The 23,937-nt window shown below is 40.3% G+C and overlaps 1 protein-coding gene and 1 long non-coding RNA gene across 2 annotated transcripts in view; one reads left to right on the top strand and one right to left on the bottom strand.

Annotated features, from left to right (window-relative positions):
• Window positions 1-23,937, top strand: part of ANGPT1 (angiopoietin 1) — a 175,627-nt gene that overhangs the window by 61,020 nt on the left and 90,670 nt on the right. The window contains exons 2-3 of the mRNA XM_075085607.1: window positions 18,089-18,244; window positions 21,279-21,400. Of these exons, the coding sequence (XP_074941708.1) occupies window positions 18,089-18,244; window positions 21,279-21,400 (278 nt within the window). The remainder of the gene's footprint in view (window positions 1-18,088; window positions 18,245-21,278; window positions 21,401-23,937) is intronic.
• LOC142053648 (uncharacterized) lies at window positions 18,592-23,039 on the bottom strand. Its single transcript, XR_012659288.1, has 3 exons — window positions 22,445-23,039; window positions 19,459-19,852; window positions 18,592-18,687 (listed from the first exon to the last, which is right to left on the bottom strand). It is a non-coding gene; the product is annotated as an uncharacterized LOC142053648 (long non-coding RNA).

Raw genomic sequence — 23,937 nt, 5'->3', positions numbered from 1 at the left:
TATTTGATTTTGAGCCCTGGTCATCTCTGATTCTGAAGTTACAGCATGTTTTAAAGGTCTGGAATATTTTCCTTTTATTTAATAGTCCTGTTATTCTGATATGTTGGTTTTATTCAATGTATTTTTGATTACATTGTAAATGCTTCTGAGTTATTACAAAACCGCCCTTCTGAACGTGGTTTTACTTGGCAAGAAAACATTAGTCTTATTGTTGTACATGACCTACTTGGGATTTATTGTGAAAATTAAAAGTATTGCAGAGGGAAGATCAAGAAAGTAAAACCAATGATAAATGCTAAGAATTCATACAAGATCTGAGTGAAGGATGGACTTAAAATAAATGGTGTGTCTCATCTTTGACTCATTGCTCTGTGTTTTCACTACATTAATCATGCCAAAATGACTGTCACTTTATATTTGTGAACTGTGAAGCTCTGTCAGGGCAAGGGCCAGTACATGTTCCTGGATTACAAATCGGAAATGACTGTGATCGTTATCACTTCAGGCACAGGGACACTGTGTGGAAATTTGCAAACAAAAGTAGCAACTTAATCAGTCAGAGAGTCTGACAACCACCCAGCCAACTCGCTGGGAATGCGGGAGCAGCCCCAGATGCCAGTACGCCTGGGAGTTTAATTCACTGATCACTGTGAAGATATTAATATTTCGATTGCCCAAAGGATACATCCAAACAGGTTCTTACTGTTAAAAAGTAATTAAAACTATTCCACTTCACTTTTAGTATAATTCTTTGAATCTGTATTGAGCATGCATGAAACTTAAACCATTCATGTCTCATTGTTTTTAACTTTGTTATTAAGCATAACATTTGTAAATACGTCTGGTGGCTTGTTTTCCCTTGTAAACCCAGACAATCCATTTCTAATACATGCCTCTCTTCCTCTGTTTACCATTTACTAGATCTGTTGTTCTGCATGTGTGCTTATGCACATACATAATCAGTTGTTCATCTATGAGTTTATTTGTACTATCTTTGTTAACAGTAGCAATAGGAATGGTGCATCAGCCAGAGAAAGTACTGACAATCAGCATATATGAAATTGAAGGCTGAAAACCTCCCCACTTTGGCTCATGATTTCATGACTTATAAAGTAATGTCTCACAATAACATTGACTTCCAGGAAGACCTGTGATTATGATAAACTTAAGTAGGAGGGAATAATCTTGCTAGGTCCTAGGAAAAACAAAAAGGAAAAATGCTGCCCCTAAGGCGAGGCTTTAGGAGGGAGATTCTTCCAGCATTCCTTTTCACTTCTCTCCTCTTCACAGTGACTTAATCACAGAATCACAGGTTGGAAGGGACCTCAGGGATCACTTAGTCCAACCTTTCTAGGAAGAGCACAGTCTAAACATGATGGCCCAGCACCCTGTCCAGACAAATCTTAAAAGTGTCCAACGTGGCCGAGTCAACCACTTCCCTGGGGAGATTATTCCAATGGTTGACTGTCCCCACTGTGAAAAATTTTCCTCTGGCGTCCAATCGGAATCTCCCCAAGAGCAACTTGTGTCCATTCCCCCTTGTCCTCTCCATGAGACTCCGTGTAAAAAGGAAGTCTCCATCTTCTTTGTAGCTACCCTTAAGTACTGGTACATGGTGATAAGATCCCCTCTGAGCCTCCTTTTCTCAAGGCTGAACAAACAAAGCTCTCCCAGCCTAGCCTCGTGTGGCAGCTTCCCAGTCCTTTGATCATCTTGGTGGCCCTTTGCTGGACCCCTTCCAGCCTGTCCACATCGTTTTTGTATAGAGGGGACCAGAACTGTACACAGTACTCCAGGTGTGGCCTGACAAGCACTGAGTAGAGTGGGATAATGACTTATTTCTCTCTGCTGGTGATGCCCTTTTTGATGCAACCCAGCATCCTATTGGACCTCTTGGCCGCAGCAGCACACTGTTCGCTCATGTTGAGCTTTCTGTCCACCAGGACCCCCAGGTCCCTTTCCACAGAGCTGCTCTCCAGCCAGGTGGATCCCAGTCTGTGCTGCACCCCTGGATTATGTTTTGCCAAGTGCATGACCATACACTTGTCCTTGTTGAACTCCATAAGGTTCTTGCTGGCCCACTCTTCCAGCCTATCCAGATCTTTCTGCAGAGCATCTCTCCCTTCCGGAGTGTCTACTTCCCCACTCAATTTGGTGTCACCTGCAAACTTCATCAGGCTACACTTGATCCCGTCATCCAGATCACTTATGAAGATACTGAATAACATTGGGCCCAATATTGATCCCTGGGGGACACCACTAGTGACAGGTGGCCACTTGGAAAAGGAGCTATTTACCACCACCTTTTGGGTGCAGCCTGTCAGCCAATTGCCCACCCACTGCACAGACCACTTGTCTAGGCCATAACGCATTAATTTCTCCAGGAGGAGGCTGTGGCGGACCATATCAAAGGCCTTGGAAAAGTCCAGGTAAACAGTCCACTGCCCACCCCACGTCAACCAGGCAAGTCACTTTGTCATAGAAGGCCATCAGGTTTGTCAAGCACGATCTGCTTTTAGTGAAGCCATGTTGGCTTTTCCCAATCACATGCTTCAGTTGACTTGTGATGGCCCCCAGGAGGATTTGTTCCATAACTTTCCCAGGGATTGAAGTAAGGCTGATGGGCCTATAGTTACCCAGATCCTCCCTTGTAGATAGGAGTAACATTTGCCTTCCTCCAGTCCTCTGGGACATCCCCCGTTCCCCACGACTTCTCAAAGCTTATGGAGAGCAGCCTTGCAATGATGTCAGCCAGCTCTCTCAACACCCTCGGGTGGATGGCATCAGGGCCAATCGATTTGAAGGGGTCAAGCTCCTGTAGTAATTCATGTACTAACTCTTCCTTCACTGATGGTGGGTCAGTGTTTGGATCAACTGGCAATTTCCTTCCCAAAGCCTGGGACCCAACAGTGTTGGTAAAGACAGAGGTGAAGAAAGTGTTGAGGACCTCTGCCTGTTCAGCATCGTTGGTGACTGACTCTTCTGTTTAACAGTGGGCTTATGTTTTCCTTCTTTTTCTGCTTATGGTTGACATACCTGAAGAAACCTGTCTTTTTATTTTTGACATCTACGGCCAGTTTCAATTTGAGCTGGGCTTTTGCTTTTCTAACTGCAGGAATATCTCCAAAAGATTTAAATTTTCAGATTTTCCCCTAAATTTAAATGTTTGGACCAGTTTTTGTTATACAGAATTACAGTACAAGAAGAGATTTTCAACCCAATTTTCTTGTTGCTACTACTAAGTTTGTGCTCAGTGTTAGATGCAGAACCACCTGATTCTACTCTTCATCATTGCGACTCCAGTATGGTTATTCCTTTAACATCTAATGGAAATGATACTTATTCCTGGTATATAAGCTCTCTAAAGAAACCTGCAGTTTTACATTTCTCACTCAGAGGCTGTAGCATTCAGGAAGTAAACTGGGGCAAGGAATTGATCCCCATAATCATATCCTGACTCTCACTCCAACAACCAGGGTTGAAGGAGATTGTATTAGCACACGTTTACTTAAAGGAAACCTGTGACTGCTCCCTTTCAAAATCCTCAGAGGAATTTAATGAAAAAAGGGACCAAAATTGTCTTTATATGCTTTGGCTACTCTCATATTTCCTACAAAAAAGGTCTTATCTATCTATACAATTATTAAAGCCATAAAATGATATATATCTTGAACTAAGCTATTTCAGATAAACCAAAGCACTTTTGTCTTATTATGTTTCATAGTCTTTTCTGCAAGCTGATTTGAGTACCTGATATTTCATCATATCATGATTCAGATCTTTCCACTGCTGCTTCTAAAACAGGGTTTTTATGATCTATTTAGTAGAATGAACTCATCCTTATTTTATATATACATACAGGTGCTTGCGTATGTAAATGTATGTACATGTATACTGAACACATGACAGTTTAAATCTGAGATTTTTAAATATTTATTTTTATTTTAATATTTTTTGAAAAATAGTATTTGGCAACGATTTTGTTTAGGTATTTTAATTTAACGTTTGTCATGTATTCAAACAATCAGTTACATCAGCACAGAAAGAAACCAAATTTTCTGGGACTGCAAGTATTTTGGCAGGACCATCTCCCCTGTATGCAGAGTTACACGTTCATTATAATACTGAGAATTATAGCTATGTCTGGAGGCACTTAGAGATTAATGGGTGTATATATAGAATTTCATGAAAGGAAAGAGAAGGTGTTAGAGTTTGTACAAGTAGTTAACTTTTTTATAGTGCTGTGGGAAATTGAAGTTCTTAGTTTACTGCTACAAGTATTTCTGGAAATTTCATTTATTTGTGCCTTAAAATTATAAAGTGATTCCAGCGGAGATATATCAATATCATTTTTTAATGTCTGTAGTAAAACTAAGGTAAACATTTTCATGTATCTACAGTATCTATCATTAAACCTCTTGTGCTCAGATTATTGTTAGGAACCATAAATATAGCCAAACTTTATAGGACACAAATGAATATTGCTGTCTACCTACATTTATAAACCATAACTTAAGGCAGTTATTATGTATACACTCATGTAAATCAATACACATAAATACTGTGTGTAAGAATATATAAACTCTTGCCTAGATATTAACTGCTGATAGTCTGAAGGTCTTCAGCAGATTTCAAGACCCTGCCTCCCTGGGTTCTGTGTAGGAATGGATTCTACAGCACACAGAGGCTCTGTTCTTTGCTATATTAGGTATCAATGGACAAGAACATGAGTGTTCAGTATTAACTGGAATCATGGTGCTGAAGCCAAATGCTGAACACAATACACAAAGCAAAATAAAATATTTGTGATTATTAGTGTCATGGTGTAGCCGGCAGCTCAGCCCCACACAGCCGCTCGCTCACTCCCCCACCGGCAGATGAGGGAGAGAATCAGAAGGGTAACGCTCGTGGGTTGGGATAAGAACAGTTTAATAATTAAAATTAAAAGAAACAACAACAGAAATGCAATGTAAAGGAGAACAACGAGAGGCGCAAAGCCCCGGGGGGGGAAGGGAGGGGAGAGGGGGAACGAACCGCCGGAACAAACCGCACGCGCCGCAGCCGCTCGCCGCCCGCCGACCCGACGCCGCGCCCCAGCCGCAAACTGCCCCCCCTCCCCACCCTTAATGTACTGGTCACGGTGTCACACGGTATGGCATGAACCTGCCATTGGCCAGTCGGGGTCAGCCACCCGCGCCAGGGCCCTGCCCCTCCCAGCCCCCCCCCCCCGCCACACGGCAGAGCGCGGGAAGCTGGAAAGGTAGCTGACACCCCCCCGCCCCCCACAGGGAGGAGAATTAACCCCTTCTCAGCCAAAACCAGCACATTCTCCACCCCTTATTCCATACCATTTACACCATGCCCAGGTCCCATACCATCCAATACAACCTTACCAACCACCACCCCTCCCCTTCCCATCCTTTAACATAACACACAGAAATCATTCCCTTAGTCCATGGACCTTCCCTGTAAAATGTCCATTAAAATGTCCACTGAGTTCACCCAGTCCATGACTCTGGGCTCCATCTGTCATATCAGTCTTCCAGGGTGGGAGAGATGGTGTGTGGCGTTGGGTCGCTGCATACCGAGTCAGTCACTGTTCCATCACTGCTGCACTTTTCTTGTTTCACAGTTTATCTTCCATGGATCAGGAGGCTTGTACTATGGTATCATTGATACAACACAGAGTTGACACACAATATTATATAGCAGTTCGCATTGTGCCATTCAGTTCATTGACTGTTTCCTCCCAAAATCAAACCCCCTTGAGGCACACATTGCATTTCTCCATCCCCTCGCATCACCCACCAAGTGCGCCCAGGTCCTTGAGCACAAGCAATCCCATGAATGGGTTTGCCTTTGCCAGAGGCAGGAAGAACCCAGACTGTTTTGCCCAGCATACTTTCTGCGTGCACTACAGGGACTCTGTCCCCTTCCACAGTATGTAGGATTTCTGACTGGGCAGGGCCAGCTTGATTGGCAGATCCCCTCATGTTGACTAACCATGTGGCTTTTGCTAAATGTGTATCCCTTAGTCTATTAATCACCTCTGCCACCGTTGGTGTCTCATCTCCTCTCCAGGACATCACTGCCAATGAGTTTGCATGCGAAGATGGTGCGCTCCGTACAAACTTCCGCCACATGGGTCGTGTGCACTTGGCTTCATCTGGATCTTTGGACGACCGTTGATCGTCCAGGTCACCATAAATGACCTCAAGCACAGCTAATTCCCTCAGATACTGGATACCTTTCTCCACGGTTGTCCATTTTCCTGGGCGATATGTAACATCTTTTTTAAAGGGATACCTTTCCTTCACTCCAGACAGGAGTCGCCTCCAGAGGCTGAGGGCTTGTGTTCTTTTCCCAATTGCTTTGTCAATGCCCCCTTCCCCAGAAAGGGATCCCAATTGTTTGGCTTCTTTTCCCTCTAGTTCCAGGCTACTGGCCCCGTTATCCCAGCATCGGAGCAGCCAGGTGACAATGTGCTCACCTGAACGACGGCTGAAATCTTTTCCCGTATCTCGCAACTCGCTCAAGGACAGGGATCGGGTGGTCTCTATTTCATTTATTACTTCTCCCTCCTCTCCCCGCGATGGCCCTGGTTCTTCATCATCCCGTTCTAAACCAGTTGATGTCCGCTTCCAATATTTCGTCTTGTGTATGGGGGCAACTGATACTGGTACGGGTTTATTTTCTGAGCTAGCTCCGGTACTTGTTGTGGGGGTTTGAGTGGCTGCAGTGCCTGTCCTCAGGGCTGGAGTGACCACAGTGCCAGTCACTTTGCATTTCAATCCAGAGACATTCTCTTCCCCCTGGGGGCACTGAATACTGTTGAGCAGGGCTCGGTATGCATGGGCCAGACCCCAGCACGTTGCAGTTATCTGTGTCTCTCTGGAGTTCCCAGCGTAACAACATACTTTCTTCAAATATTCTACTAGTTTTTTAGGATTCTGCACTTGCTCGGGGGTGAAACTCCAAAACACTGGGGGTGCCCACTGCCCTAGGTATTTGCCCATGCTATCCCACATGCCCTGCCACTCGTAACTATCAAGCCTCGGGGCAGATTTCTGGGTGATATTCTTAAGTTGCTTAGTCAAAACCAAAACAACATGCCCAAAAACTAACAATAAGTGCATCTTAACCACCAAAGGATGTTCAAGATACATAAAGGTTGTTGTAATAGAGGCACAGACATCATAGAACAAAGTTGCAAAGGTACTATTCTGTATTTCCTCCATATAAAATCTCTCAGAGGAGGAGGTATAGTTGCTAATTGCCTCAACAAGGCGGTATCCACAGTACAGTAACAGTTTCAGCAAAAACCCCAAATACCAGATAAAGCTGAAAACGAGCGTTTGTATAACAGATGCTGTAGGCAAAAAGTTACTAATCGCAGCAGAACACAGCAGACTAAACAAACCAACACCGATTTTTAACACCAACTGCAAAAAGGACCGCATGGTGCTGTGACCAGCAGCTGTTGTTATCTCCAACCCTTGAGCCCCACGTTGGGCGCCAACAAGACACTCGTGGTTTAGCGGCAGCTCAGCCCCACACAGCCGCTCGCTCACTCCCCCACCGGTAGATGGGGGAGAAAATCAGAAGGGTAACGCTCGTGGGTTGGGATAAGAACAGGTTAATAATTAAAATTAAAAGAAACAACAACAGAAATGCAATGTAAAGGAGAACAACGAGAGGCGCAAAGCCCCGGGGGAGGGGGAAAGGAGGGGAGGGGAGAGGGGGAACGAACCGCCGGAACAAACCGCACGCGCCACAGCCGCTCGCCGCCCGCCGACCCGACGCAGCCCCCAAGCCGCGAACTGCCCCCCGCCCTCCCCCAATATACTGGTCACGGTGTCACACGGTATGGCATGAACCTGCCATTGGCCAGTCGGGGTCAGCCGCCCCCGCCATGGCGCCGCCCCTCCCAGCCCCCCCCCACCCCCGCCACGCGTCAGAGCGCGGGAAGCTGGAAAGGTAGCTGACACACCCCACCCCGGGAAGAGAATTAACCCCTTCTCAGCCAAAACCAGCACAATTAGGCGAAGGAAAGGAGGAGAAAAGAACAGGGACTTTGATTAAAATATTCTGTGTAGTGTAGATAGGATTCTTTTAAATATTTTTCAATAAATAAGACATGTTGAGGTGAGCAATCTCATCCGCTTACAAACACCTTGGCTGCTCAGGCGCTCTAGCTTGTCAAAGGCTTCATTGAGAGTCAGAAGTTGGTAGCAGCATGCTCTGTCATCAAGCTGACCATGAAGCACACTGTCACTGCAGATATGCTCTGCTTCCATTTCTCCTTGTGTTTTGAGGTAAAGTTAGCCACATGAACACTAATCATGGCCACAAGGATCACTGGCCCTGCACTTCATCTGTTTCTGGACAAGGCAAAACCCTACCCTGGTTCAGTCCTTAGCAGGTGCTTGTGAAACATCATAGGCATCACAGACAGGGAGTACACGATAAGATTTACATTTCTGGTAATGCTAAAACTTTAGGAAGCTTGAATTATTCCCTGTCACCTAGAAAGTGATATGAGATCACTTTGAGTTTTCCTTACCACTACATTATTTACGATAGAAGCACACACACACACAGAAGACGGGAATGTATAGTGCACAGATCGTGAGTTCTGCTGAGTGTTTTAAGACCGGTGGGATGCAGGGAGTAGATGTTTTGTGGATCTCTCTGGGTTAAAGGTAAAAAAAAGTAGCTGCCGGGAACAGTGGGGAAGGTGTTTGATGGCCCAGGGGATCCCCTTGCATTCCTGTAGCCCCATATGTATTGAAATTGCAGTACTTTCAGTGGTTTCAGTGCACCTAAACTTCCCATTTGTGCTTTCAGAAAAGATCCCAAATTAACACTGTAGACTATTGGCAGTCATCATCATAATATAATGTCCTGGGTCTTCAGCTGACTTTGAGACTCTATCAGGCACTGATGAAAGGCAGAAGGGTAATCTCCAACAAAGTTACAGCCTACACAGAAAAGACATATAAATGGTAATAAAAAGGATTTGTGATTTCTTCCTCAGGGAGGACCTAAGATAGACACTCTAAGATCTGAAGGAAGAGCTCATGGCAGTGAACAAAGAGATTCCCCTTTTGTGACATTTATGTAAGGCACTACAGGAAGAAGTTGTTTGTGCAAAGACTAGAACGTAATGCAGCTGAATCTTAATTTCACAACCTTTCTTGGAAAAGTGTTTTCATACACAGAATACCAACAATATGCTCATATGTCATAGTGATGAATGTAAGAAACCAAGCAGAATTAAAAATAGATTAAGTGATACAATGTTAAGTCATTATATTACCTCCTATAACAAAAATAAAAAGTTATATATAGATTCCAAACTATACTACAGTTTCCCAGGTTCACTGAAAGTTTAGCTATAAGCTGACAGTGCAATATAGCAACCAGAACTATTTATACAGTTTAGGATTACATTTTTCAAGAACTGTATGTAATGTAGTGAGGAGATATTTCAGTGGAACTAATTTTGATTTTAAGTCGTATGTCCATCTTCAGGAATGAGCTATAAGGTGTCTAAATATTCTTCTACACAAAAATTGCTACAAAATTAGTCATTCTGAAAAGTATTCCTCACCAAAAGTATCTTTGCAGAAGAAAATTAATTAGTTCCACACCTTAATAGAAAAATATTTTTTTAAAAAAATCCCCCCAGATGTTAATTTGTTTAGGGCAAGATTGCAGATGTTGCCTTTTCTACAGTTATACCTTCCCCTTCAGTGTATACTGAGGATGGCTCATGTTTGCAGTCAACTGTATAATCATAAATTGATTTAGTTTATAAAATTAAGTGGTTTGGAATGTTAGATCAAGAAAGAAAAATACAGTTGACACTATAATAAAATTTGTAGAGGTTAACATTAAACTGGATAATTCTTTGAAACGAAAATATTACTAATCAGTAAGAAATAGGAACATATTGTTCTGATTTACTTGTTATAAGTAGTTTCCTTATGGGATCGTTTTATTGCATTTGATATGATTTTCAGTCATGCTGCTTATTGACTTTATTAAGCATTAAGGTTAACAAAATGAGAGAGATCTAATATTCATACAAAAGTAACAGAAATTGACTCTTACAGTGTTTTATATGCTTTTGTAATAACTGTAATTACACATTAAATGAAAAAGAAATTTCCTTTACACAGATTTGGGGGTTTTAGTCTAGAAGCAGGCAACCTTTTAGAGTGATATAAACCTCTGAAAACAAATTGAAAAGATTTCTTGAAGATGCCTTAGTAGAAAGCTCGGTTTGAATTATCAGGCCAGTACCATCAGTACTTGGCCTAAGTCCATACCCTGTCGTTGATATGCCAGATACTTCGCAAGGAAGTGAAATTTAGCCTTGTTGCTCCCATAAATTATCAATATATTGAATATATTGGGTAAACCTAACTACAGAAGTCTTCTGATACCTTGAAACAAAGAATTCTGTGTTCCCTATATCTTGTCTTGACTAGTGTATCAAGGACTATTTCTATTCCTGTTAAAGTACAATGCTTAATAAAAATATTTTTGCTTCCAGTTTCCCAAGATTCCAGTGGGATGCCATACAGTGTATTTTTCTACTGTAGTTATCCATTATCGCCTGTTACATTTTATGTCCTTTACTGTGTAACATAACATGGTACAGAGGTGCCAAGCTACCACTGACCCAAGCTTGAGTTTCCAGAAATTGATTGATTTTCAGAGACTGTAGTTTCTAAAACAGCCTAATAGAAGCACTTGAGTACAATACAGTGCTGCCATTTTATAGTTGCAGAGCTGGTTCAAACAAGTTTCTCAGCTGGTTCTGCAGACTGCATCCCTAATGAGGTGTATTCATACATTCAGAAACATCCTCAGTGACTTTCCTCATTTTGCTCATTTGTTCCATGCAGAACAGTTCCTATTCTTTGTATCATTATGTGTGTGTGGTGGGGGTGTTAATTCGTTGTGTCTTTAATTAATGAGACTCCTCTTTTTTATTGGTCTACTTCTAAAAGCTTTATTAGGAGATGAGTTTTCCAAACCTCTTCTCAGTGCAATGGAGATTTTACTATGGAGTTTGATTCCAAATATTGAGTCTGTGAGCTTAGGTCTGAAGTAAAATAATAAAAAAACTGAGAAGAATGAAAAATAGAACCAGAAAGAACCATAAAATACCATATAATCTGCCTATTTTTTACCTAAAGTATTCTTTTAAGACCCCCAGTGATGGAATTTTCACAGTTTTCCCACAGAATCCCTATCAGTGTTTTATTATGTGTACTGTTAGAAAACTTTCCCCCTCATATATAAAAGTTAAACTTCACTTACTGCAGCTTCATGGATGTGGAAAGCAGATTAAAGCAGATTATTCTTTCTCTTTGCAGTTTTATGTCCTAGTCAGTTATTTTCTTGTTAACCTTCTTACTAAGCTAAACTTGCCTAAGTTTTTCAGTTTTCTAGAATTATGACCTTTAGTTGTCTACCATACACTCTCTCAAAATAATGCACATCTTTCTTGAATTTTGCATTCAGAACTGGAGGCAAAACTCCTGCAGACACGTTACTGATGCTGAATGCAGCAGAAAAATTACTTCATGTGTTTTGCAACAATCTTTTATATCTGTTACCCCTGATTTCTTCTGACAAAAAGATGTCTGGTCATCTTTTTGTTTATCTGAAAAGGAAAACCTGATGGTATTTTATTTTATTTTATTTTATTTTATTTTATTTTATTTTATTACTAGCTAAAAGATTCTTCTATATTCATAGCAAACTTGTATTTAACTGAAGGTTGCTATAAAACCAAGCTCAACCACCATGAGGTCACGTGTCATTAGTACATTGGAAGTCACCTGGATTAGAAATCTCAGTATCAGTCAACTGTGGCTGAATCCAACACTGTTCAGCTGCTGTGTGCTGAGAATGCAGCTGTGGTTTCCTGGTCACATGCTGAACTAAAAATTAGTGGTTATTTGTATCTGTGACCCTCCATACATATGACCATTTGTTCAAAATTTATATATATAATGCAGGCTATAAGTTAAACACAGGTAACTGAAGCTTGGCAATGAAGCTGCTGAAGGGTGTAGGGCACAAGTCGTATGAGAAGTGACTGAGGGAGCTGGGGTTGTTTAGCCTGGAGTAAAGGACGCTGAGGAGAGACTTCATCGCTGTCTACAACTACCTGAAAGGAGGTTGCAGTGAGGTGGGGACTGGTGTCTTCTCCCAAGTAACGAGTGAGAGATGAGAGAAAATGGCCTCAAGTTGTGCCAGGGGAGGTTTAGATTGGAGATGAGGAAAAATTTTGTTACTGAAAGAGTGGTCAGGTGTTGGAAGGGTGCCCAGGGAAGTGGCTAAGTCACCATCCTGGAGGTATTTAAAAGATGTGTAGATGTGGCACTTAGGGACATGGTTTAGTGGTGGCCTTGGTAGTGCTAGATTAAGGGTTGGACTTGATGCTCTTAAAGGTTTTTTCCAACCTAAATGATTCTATGATCAACCATCAATTCTTCCTGACGGCAATTACATATATTAATTACATTGCATAGTCAGATAGTAAACATGAAATGCCAAAGATTCAGGCATTAAAGGATTCAAAAATTTAAGGGAAAGTATCCTTGATGTGTTTGGAATATTTGGTTTGGAAAAAAACAACTGAATGTTTCAGTTCAGAAATGCATATATTCATTTCAACATGAGGTAGTTTAGGGGGATAAACACACTCTGCAAGTCACTGTTTCTCTGTCAGGAACAGAATTTAGAAAACCAAATATTGTGATTTAGGGTTAAGATATAAAAAAAAAAAGTAAGAAATCAAAATGATGAGTTGCAATATTACAGAAATCTATGAAACTGGAGAAATAATTACACAATAAGAATTGCACAAGTGTTGTGCAAATAGTTACTACCATTAAGGGGCAACTGAAAAACTAACAGGCTTATTTTCTTGCTGCCTTAAGGCAAAAAGCCTGGATATATTGTATTTAAAAAAAAGATAAAGCAGAGTTTCTATAGCCAGCTTTCCTCAAAAATGTTTGTTTAGCTACATACAGGTTTGCTGGATTAGTTTTCTGGTTCCTTTTAGAATTGAAACCCACAAATATTTCATAACCAATGATTTCTTTGTGAAAGCTTCATATACTACATATCCCAACAGGCCTTCCTGTGAGTCCAGTGTGTGTTCCAGTCACTTAAAGCTTTCACTTTATCTCAGTAATGATTGATTTAATAAATTCACTGGAATTATCAGCATGCATCCTGTATCGTCTTAATGTAGACAGTTACTCAAGATCCGAGGAAGTTTCTTCCTCAGACGGATCACTTCTTGTCTCCTTTGGTGCAATCTGTATTGCAATCCTACTAAGTCTAACTGAGGATAGATTTGGAAAAGTAGCCACCTTCATTGTCTATTTGATGGTATATCTACAGTTGGTTTTGTTTTGTTTTGTTTTTTTTTTTTTTTTTTTCCTGGCTGATGTGCACTTTCCTTCACATGCTTAAAGCCCAGGTAAAGTCGTTCCAGGTCAGGTACAGATTAGCATTATTCATTGCCTCTATGTGCCATCCATGTTCATTCCCCCTGATTATCACTGATCACATACAGTCAGAAAGAGTGGAAAGACATATTATGGTTGGTCTCTACACATAGAATCTGTAATATAAGAAGGCTACATCACTGTAAATTTGTTTTATCAATCTTTTCTCACTGACAAATAATTCATAGAAGATGCTATTTTTTAAATACATGTATTACACAAATAAAATCACTTTGCTTGGTGACAAACTCCTTTCTAACACCTTTGGCTTCTGCAAAAGTTAAAGAAATTCTATGGTATTTTATATATTTCAACTTCTTCCAATTTTTTCTTACTAAGACTGTTTGTGTATTTATAAAATACGAATTACATTGAATGTCACATTTACATCTAACTCCCCAAGGCAGTTTGTCAGTGTAGGGAGGTATGACCCTCCCTTAGACAGAAAAACAAAGAAAGAAGAAAAGAACTTTCATTGGTTGTTGTGATATAGTATTACTAGTACATCTTCAGGTATGCAAAGCAAGACAAGACAAAACAGCTCTTGCAAAATATCACTGGAACCTTGTCTTTCCATTATTCCAAATGATGTGTAACACATGGTTAATGGTAGGAGAGAGAAAGCAGTCTATTGTTATTTCAACTTGCATTCTTGTTCTAAGGCACTGTATGAAAACCTAATGTCATCTGGATATTATAGCAGTCCTTACCATATAATTACATGGGACCAATATTACTTGATCAAAGTAAAAGAAAAAGCTCTTATTTTATTTATAAGCCATCTGTCACAAACCATTATCATTTACTTAGGCCCTGAATTACAGTTTCCATTTTAATAGTTCTATTAGTGTTTAGTGGTTTCTGTGAGGATTATTCAATAAACATTGTCCAGGAAAAGCTAGCTACTTTTAATGCATAATCCTCTGGAATGTTTATTAAACAATAACACTGAACCTTCTGACAGTTTTATTTTTGAGAATGTTATAACATTATTATGCATCCCACCAGTAATTCTGCATTACTAAAAATTCCTGTGCAATGTAATGAGTCTTACCGAACGCAAATGCAGCTGAATTAATAACAGGGACATCAATGCACTTTAGAAAGTCATATAGTGGAAGGGCTGGGATGGGAGGAAAAAAATGCAGAAAGAAATATTTTTCAGTTTTGCAAGAAAAAGTAACTGAAATAAGAAGAAACAGTATTATAAAGATTTGAAAATCTAAATATAAAATGTAGATTCACCTGAAAAGAGTATTTCATCATGCATTATATATTTACTGTTTAGTGCAGAGTCTCTGGACAAATTGAATTTAACTTAATTATAAGATGAAGGGGTTCTAAAAAATAATTTAAAACCATAAATGTTCTTGAATTTACTTCTGTGAATAGGTTGCCACATCTCACATTTTCTGTGAGGCCACCCTGCAAAGATCCTTTTATCACCTGTTAAATAGATGCTATTCCTCTTAACTAACCATAAAGAAAGCTCAGTACACTTAATACAAAGCCTCCAAAGAATGGAAGTCTTCAGATAAAACTCAGTGCTTGGCCATAATGAACCTGGTTAATGTTGGTTTCCCGCAGTAAAAATAATAGGTGAAATCTTGGCCTATTGAAGTTAATGGGAATTTTGCCATTGATTTTATCAGGGCCAGTATTGCAACCAATAAATCTACTGAGCAAACTAAAAGAAGTGGGTGAAGGAAGGAAAGGGAAATAATGTTACAGAACCTACACATTATTTCAGTCCTTGTTCTGCCCTCCTTTGCCTGAGTGAATAGCTCCCGATACTCCTGAGATGTGCTCACGAAAACTATTGTGGCAGTGTACCGAACACCAAATATTTACAAAAGCATTTAATGAGTAGTTCTGAAACAGGAAAATCAGCTTTGTTGTTATAATGAGTCAGTCTCAGATTCAGAGGTTGTTTTAGGGGTGAGTAACCAAGGGCAATTGCCCAAGGCTAGATACCACAGGGAGTGTGTTAGACTACAAGAATTAAAAACACAAGATATGCAATATGCCTCAATCTATGCCTGTGTTCTTGCTAGTCAAAACCTGCTGTAGCTCCACACAGATGAAGTTAGATCTTTCAAATACATTCCTTTCTGTAATGTGATTAAAATAACAGGCAAAAAGTTATAGTTAGAAATATAAATGTATTTTTGTCTTTCTATATTTATATCCCTATCAATGTTTCTTTTTATTGATGTGTGAAAATATCTAGTTTCTGATTTCTGATATGTAATAAGTGTAGGCACCATAGTTTTGCATGGGTTTTCCCAGACATCCATCACACACATGCACCACACATGGCCCATATACAGCGAAGCAGTTTCAGAAAGCTGCAGACTAACAAGTCAAGTGCTGTACAGCCACACCACGGACATGCGATGGTTCCATCTAGAAACAAAAAACATTGGATGTGAGGAAATGTATGTGTTGGTACCCATCACGGGAGATACCATTGTACTTGAGAGCCCTGTATTTCTTTAGGAGGTGAAAGCTGTGGGAGAAATTTGAACTTCTTGTTCAGGTGTTCCAGAATCTGGCCCAGAATATGGGAAGCACAACCATCCAGTTTGTGGGGCTCTTTCATAGGGATTATTTGCAACCAGGGGATAGTTTGGGAAAAAGATACTGGTTATGAAACAACAAGAAGCAAAGGGTCACTAAAAATACATTACTTGATGTGAAAGAGATACACAGGCAAAATACTTGTGTATATAAAAGCATGGTGTAGAAATGAGATGGATCTGTAAAATCTCCCTTGAACTAGCTTAATATCTGTAACATTTAACTCACAATAACAAACTAAAACAGAGTAAACTTACACTGGGAGTGGAAAATGGTAACAACCACTGCAGAGATTTTGCAATGCAGAGTTTTCCTTGGCTGTTAAATCTCATTTTAATACTTATCAGAGAATTCAGCAATAAATTTTCCCCACCACTTAAAACACCCTGCAAGTTTCCAGCCCAGAGTGGTTACCTGGCAATTCAAGCAAATGTTTTTGTTGTCTGAAACTGCAGGACATCCACTTCAGTTTTGGCTGTCATGGGTGCTTCTCCAAATTGGGGTAAACAAACAAAAAACCAAACAAACCACCACCAAATGTCTTATGCAGAAAATATTTTACATCGTGGCAGTGTTATTTCTCTGTAAAAATGTTTTTAAAACTACTAGGAAGTGCACATAAATGATTAAGGTTTTAATAAATCTTTTGTGAGCTCAGCTGATGTGGCTCATCAAAACATCCCAACAGTAGTTATCCCTAAGCACAAGAATGTTTATAGATAAGATGGAAGCAGCCCTTCTTATTAATCACACTGTATATCTGACTCCTGCGCCTTTCTTCAGTCTTTAAATCAACTCCATCTGGTTCTTACTAGTTGTGCAGCTTACCTTTCACAATGAAAGAAGCTTACTGCTGCAGAAGCAGGTCCAATGTGATTAAAGTTATTAGGTAAAAGAGTGGTTGCTTAAGTCTGGAATCAGCTGACCATAAAAAACCATGATCAGCCACAAAATGAAACTGAGGACCAAATCTTCACTGGGTGTAAATTGGCTGGACTCCAGCTGACTTTAGTGAAAGGTATTGAAAACAATGTTCTGGCCACCTTTATTTATGTAATACTTCATGGAGCACATCAAGCAAGATGCCAGAACAATGCTTGTATAAGTAAGAAACTCATCATATTGCAGACTAGTCCTGGGATTATGGTCTGTTGTGGCAGGGCAAGGACTTAGCTAGAAGGGAATGACCCTTCCTATGTTAACCATAACAAACCAAAACAAAACACGACCCTCTTTCTGGCGTAACCAGTTTATTTAGAGGGTCCTAATTCAGATTCTGTTCAACAGACTGCAAATGCAAGCCAAACAATATCAAGACAACAAAAGCAGAGGAGCTAAGCAACTTCCTACGTATTTTGGTCAACAACTTTTTTATTGCCATGACAGTGTCTCCACTCCTCTACAATTTTTTGGTCACAGCTAAACTAAGCTGCATTTATTGCTGAGTTTGTGAAACTCTTTGTGGGGGGTCTAATCCAGTAAAAAATCATATTGCTGAATGACTGTGAGATAGGAACAATCCAGGGGAGATGACAGCATATCATAGGATCTCTTCCAGGTAGGACCCACATGTAAGTTATGATGTACAGGTAGGACCTGGTATTTCCCTGTAATGAGCTTTGTTCTTTTAGGGGTTCATTTTGGAGCTGCCATGACATCTCTACCTCAGATGCTCATTGCAGCCTTGACACAGATGGAAGAGGCAGGGCCTGCTCCAGCTCATGCCAGCAGGCCTTGGAAAATACTTGGTACTTGGAAAAACATTGGGCCTTGAGGCTAGAAGGGGCTACCCAGACAGTCAGGTCCCTAACCCAACAGTCACAGGGTCAGCTGAGACTTGGGCTCCCCTTGAAAATGTTGAAATGTCACCATTTGTCAAGAATGCCAGCTATGCACCCATGTGTCACCAAATGCCTGAAGCCTGAACAAGTAAAAATACCACAGCTACAACATTTTCTCTCTTACAGCTTGAGAACTACATTGTGGAAAATATGAAATCAGAGATGGTGCAGCTGCAGCAGAATGCTGTGCAAAACCACACCGCCACCATGCTTGAGATAGGGACCAGCCTCCTCAGTCAGACAGCAGAGCAGACAAGAAAACTCACGGATGTTGAAACCCAGGTATGTTCCCGGAGCAGTTTTCTAAAAGCTGTTAATTGCAGAGAACTTTTCCCATCCTTTTTCTTTTCTATTGCATTACCACACAAAACATATAAACACAGGGCTCCAAGAAACATACGCACTCTGTTTCTTGGTACTAACAGTGGTGATGACTGACCTTGTTATGTGTCTTTCTTTTGATTTAATTTGATTAGTGTATTTAGGTCTATGTATGTGAGGCAGGCAGGACTGCCCAGGAAACTTAATCAGCATCTGACTTTAAATAAACAGCCCAGCTACCAACTGTGAATGAAACAAGTGTCAAACTAAATAATGAGTTTCAAGCTAAAACAGTCTTTGATCTCCATTGTTGTTTGCTTCTTTATTATAACAAGAAAGTTTGTTTATTTTCTGCAAGATGTTTCCAGCTTTTTGAAAAGTAGTGTACGTCTGCAGCTTTTCAGCTGTGAAAAGAGAGGGACAAGCATCAGCTTCTTTATAAAACACAGTGTATTTGTTATTACCATAAAACTGTATAACATCACATGAATTTACACAACCATCTCCATATGATTCCTAGCACTAAAATCACTGTTGTGATTGGAGTGACAAGAGTAATAACACAGAGTACAATTTCATACTTGAGCTTATTGCAAAGATACATACTACTTTTTGCCTTCTGGATTCTTTTATCAGTTTAAGATGCATATTTGTTTTCTTTATTTTTGCTGACTTCCCCCGATCTTTGTAATATATGGTGTATTACCAGCCGCACCGTATTCACTGTTCATCTAGAACAGGGGAATTAAAGTATTGTGTTTATTTGGTTTGTTCTAGTAGCATAAGTACTTATTGAAAGAATGAATTTTCTGTTCTAATGTCCTTAAGTTTACAATATCATTATCCAGTTTTTATGTAATTTCTTTACGGTACACTGAGAAACAACAGTAATTATGAAAGAAAGATACACTGTCTTACACAAGTTTCTTGCATATTTTTTTCTACATCTTCGTTAATAGATCAACATTCACTTATAAGTGTTGTGATCTCAGGTGACCACAGTTTCTAAAACATAGTATTTTGACTTATGAAAATGTTTGGGAAAAGCTTTAATTCATTATCAACAAAATATCTAAATGGAAACATAAGAGGTAAAGAACTATGGACTGTAGGATCATTTGTTCAGTAAAGAAAAAGGAGGTGTAGGAACTCTTCTTATATCCCAAAAGACCTACCTAGGTGAAGTGTTGAGTACTCGTTCGTGTTTTCCTCCTTCAAGCATGTAAGAGACAAAATGTGCTCACTTTTTCCATTGAGGAGCAACTTTGAGGTAGAGATATCACTGGCAATGGCATGAAGGAGCAGATGACTTCCTCCTTCCCTACCTATTGCTAGAGAATTTAAGGGATGTTCAAGATCTCAGTAGGAGTGGCTCTTCCTTGTTGCAGTATTTGCTCTGACTTTCAGCTTGGTGATTGCATTTCCCACCTCCCCTCTTTCAGCAGTATGAGAAAGCTCCTGGCTATACCATCAATCAGAAAAGAGTGGTGCAGGGGTCTCAAGAAAGTAAACAGAGGCTGCTCTTGGCAGTGATGGACGTATCCAGTTGCATGGCAGATAGGTGAAGGTCTGTAGGATACAAGAGGAAGAAAGGCAGACCAGGATCTCATGCTTGTAATAAGAGGTATTCATACCAGAGTAAGGAGGAGTCCAAAGCACTGAAGATAAAGCCTCCATCTCCTTAAAATCTCCCCGACCCCTCCCAATCCCTGATCCATCCAAAATCGCACTGATTCCCTTTAGGCTTTCTTCTCTGCCTGAAGTCCTATTGACATTTTGTAGGTGCCTCCATAGATGTATCCTCTTTGGAAATCTGTTGGTGCTTTTCTGTCTTCCTACCCTTGCCAACCTTAGTAATACACCTTCAATTCCTGCCAGATCCCTCTGAAACTGTGGTGATGCCTGCTGGTACTTCCAAATATATCCATCTTGAATAACATAACAGATGCATACTGATAATTTCCAACTTTTTTCAACCTCTACCCTTAAAAAAGGACAACTTGAGTTGGTCCATGAATGTCAAACAAAAATAAGGTACTGGATTGATTTTGAGAGCCCTTCTTTTTGCTTTATGTTCTGTAACAAATTCCTATTGGGCACTCATGAGAAAATGTTACCATACAATCCTATGATGATACAGATAAATACTCTTCCAAGGAAGGTCTGATAGGTTCTATTAAAGAGGCACCATGTTCAGTTCCAGAAGTGATTGCATCTCAGTTGTTGTGTGCACACATACCTACAAAAACAATTTACACACACTCCTCCAGACTCTATGTAATAATGATATACCAACAAAATCAGCTAATATTAACGTTATTGCTTTCATTCTTGAAAAAGTTGTTATTTCCACTATTGAACTATTTTTTGTTAGAATCTAACCTCTTTGATCTAGTTAAAAGGCTTCTTTTCATCTGATGTACTTAGTAAAACTGGTGCTCTTGATACAGATCATCGCTACAGTGAAAGAGACTTGCATAAAGCTATGCTTAGGATCACAGCCTGAATCTTAAAAATCTGTGTAAGAGTGCAAGAAGCGATAACATAAGCAGACACCAGATTTCTGCCAACACTGCAAAAGAGAACTCAGGGGAAAGCTAAAGTAGGATCTCTGTTTACAAAACAGTGGACACAATACTTTGGCTTCAGTCCAAGCACCCTTGCACTCTTCTGGTTTAAGCATGCTTTGTAGGAATGCACATTTGAGGCACGCCTCTTGCTCTTTCCATTGAAATAAAGCTTATTTGGCAGTCACCTTTCCATCTTCTGTTGGCCTAATATTACTCTACAGTAAACAGGGTGCCAGAATATCAGCTGGTACATATCAGTGCAGCTTGATTGAGTTCATTCACACCAGCTGAGCAGCTGAGGTTAAAAAAGGATTTAGAAACAATTTTTGATGAATCATCAAATCAGAGTGAAATGGTTGCATTATGTTGCTATAACAACATAACTAGGACAATATAAACATTAATGGTTTTAATTTATCCTTAAGGTGCTAAATCAAACATCCCGACTTGAAATTCAGCTACTGGAAAATTCACTGTCAACATATAAGCTAGAAAAACAGCTGCTGCAACAGACACATGAAATCCTGAAAATTCATGAGAAAAACAGGTAAGAATGAGTAGTTGGTCTGTTATACTCTTTCTCTGCTCATCACAAAGTGGTGTGTAAATACTTTGTTCTAAGCAGCTAATGAAATGGAAGAAGCAAATATGGTTAAGTGCAACTATAGGTGATATTTATGAAATGGCTAAAAGAGCTAGGGTGTGTACTTGCACTGCGTTAGCTTCTGTATGATGAATGAAAGCTGGTTTTTACCACTTTTCATGTGCACTGTAAGTTTGCATCTCAGTTTGCTCCATGACAACTTAGTCATATGACCACAGTTCCTGCTACTGAATGCATAGGGATAACTTCTATGAGCACTTTAAAGTAGAAAAATATTAATAATAAATTATGACATTATCCACTACCTTAAAGTGCAAAAGAAACAGAAAATCTTCAGTAGTTCATCGTTCTAATTTTAATGGATACAAAGATCTAACATGTAGAAGGATCCCTCTCTTCCTTTGGACTCAATTGAATAGAGCATACTTGGAGCCATGATTCATTTGAAGAGTAAGTGAAGGATAAACATTTGGGGTTTATGCTGAAATGGAAGAAAAAACTGTTCAGCAGCACATGACTTTAAACAGTGAAGTGAGAGTCAAGAATAAGTTCCAGTGTTGTCCCTTTCTGTGCTACACAAGGGCTCAGTACCTAAAGTCACCATATTTAGCAATCCAGTATCTTAGAGAGTGTGTGTAGTGGGTTGATCTTGCCTAACTACCAGATGCCTACCTAGCGTTTCTCTCACTCCCCTTCGTCTAGAGGACAGAGGGAGAAAATATGATGAAAAATCTTGTGGCTGAGGTAAAGACAGGGAGATCACTTACCAGTTGCTGTCATAGGCAAAACAGCCTTATTTACTGTCAATTAATAACAGCGTAGGATAGTGAGAAATGAAAACAAACCCAAAAAGACCTTTCTCCCTTACCTCCCAGGTTCACCTTCACTCCTGATTCTTCTACCGCCCCTCCCCCCCCGTCTCCCCCCTTCCACGAGCAGTGCGGGGCATTAAGGAATGGGGATTATGGTCAGTTCACAACACTTTACCTGTCCTTCCTCATGCTCTTTCTCCAGCGTCGCTCTTTCCCATGAGCTGTAGTCCTTCAGGGTAAGATTGCTCCAGCATGGGCTGTCCACAGTCAGCAGTTTCCTTCTGGACATCTCCACCTGCTCCAGCGTGGGGTCCTCCACGGGAAATGCCTGCTCCACCAGAGTCTTTCTCATGGGTTGCAGTGGAATCTCTGCTCTGGCGCCTCCTCCCTTCCTTTTTCTCTGACCTTGGTATCTGCGGCATTGTTTCACTCACTCCTCACACAGTCATGTGGTGGTTTTACCCTTTCTCAAATATCTTTGCCCTGAGGCACAGCCATCTTGGCTGATGGGCTCAGCCGTGCCCTGCGGTGGGTCCACTGGAGCTGGCTCGGCCCATCTTTGTCTGGCGCGGGGCAGCCCCCAGCCTTTCCTCACGGACGCCACCGTGCAGCCCCCAAGCTGCCCAAACCTGGACACTGCACTCAGTACAGTGGGTAACGCTATTTTTCTTCCTGGCTGCCCTTCTAGAGACCTAAGGCTCATATTGCTGCCGATGTAACGGCCAGGTTTAAGTAGAGAGGGCAGAGAGTGCTTTCACTCCGCAGCTTCACTCTCAGCTCCCTTCTAGAAAGAACAACTGTGAGGTAAGTCTGACTAGGTTTAAGGTATCTATTTCCTGTATCTTAATTTGACATTGAAATAAGGCAAACAGCTTTAAAAGTGAGGTAGTTACTGCAGTGTCCTGTACGAGCTTTAGTGGACTGTTTAAACTGAGATCAGACAGTTTGCCAAAAAATGCCGCATGACTGGTGCTGCTGGGCAGGAATCGGCAATTAGGTGGAAAGACCTTGTTCAGGGTTATAGGTAAGGAAGACTAACACCACAATAGGCAAGGAGCTATTGGGAGAAGAAGGCAAAGAACCAGATAATGACGAAAAATAGAAAACGTTACGAAGAAATATGTTTCCTAAATGTGTCTAGTTGCAAAGCTGATCAAATAATATACCATTATTGCTACTGGTTATGAAAAACAATTTAATGTATTTAATCTAACAACTGTTTATAACCTGTAATTCCAGCAAATGTTATTTTGGAGAGGTTAGATTACATTGAACACTCTTGAACTACACAGATTTCCCTTCACCAATTTGAAATACGAATAAATTAGTGTGGGATTAATTTTGACTTCAACCATCTCAAAATTAAGTAATTCACCTAAACTGTGTTTGTGGTCTCTCCCTGCAGTCCATGGAGAGAGCAGGCGTGTGCAGGAGGCAGTTCATTCTACTTATTTTATAAACTTATTTCAATTTGGGATTAACCCAAGCAATAGTTAAGTATATAAATACTTGAGTTTTTATCCAGTGCAATCTGGATAGCAAAAAAATTTTATTGGCTGCTCAAGAGACTGATTCTTGTGTACTTAATAATCAGAGTTTATTTATTTATATTAACAATGTGTCAGGGTGTAAAGCCTTCATGTCAGTAAACAAATAAGTTTTATTTAA

This window comes from Phalacrocorax aristotelis, chromosome 2, assembly GCF_949628215.1.
Source record: "Phalacrocorax aristotelis chromosome 2, bGulAri2.1, whole genome shotgun sequence".
NCBI lineage: Eukaryota > Metazoa > Chordata > Aves > Suliformes > Phalacrocoracidae > Phalacrocorax > Phalacrocorax aristotelis.
This window is presented reverse-complemented; position numbering and strand designations above follow the sequence as displayed.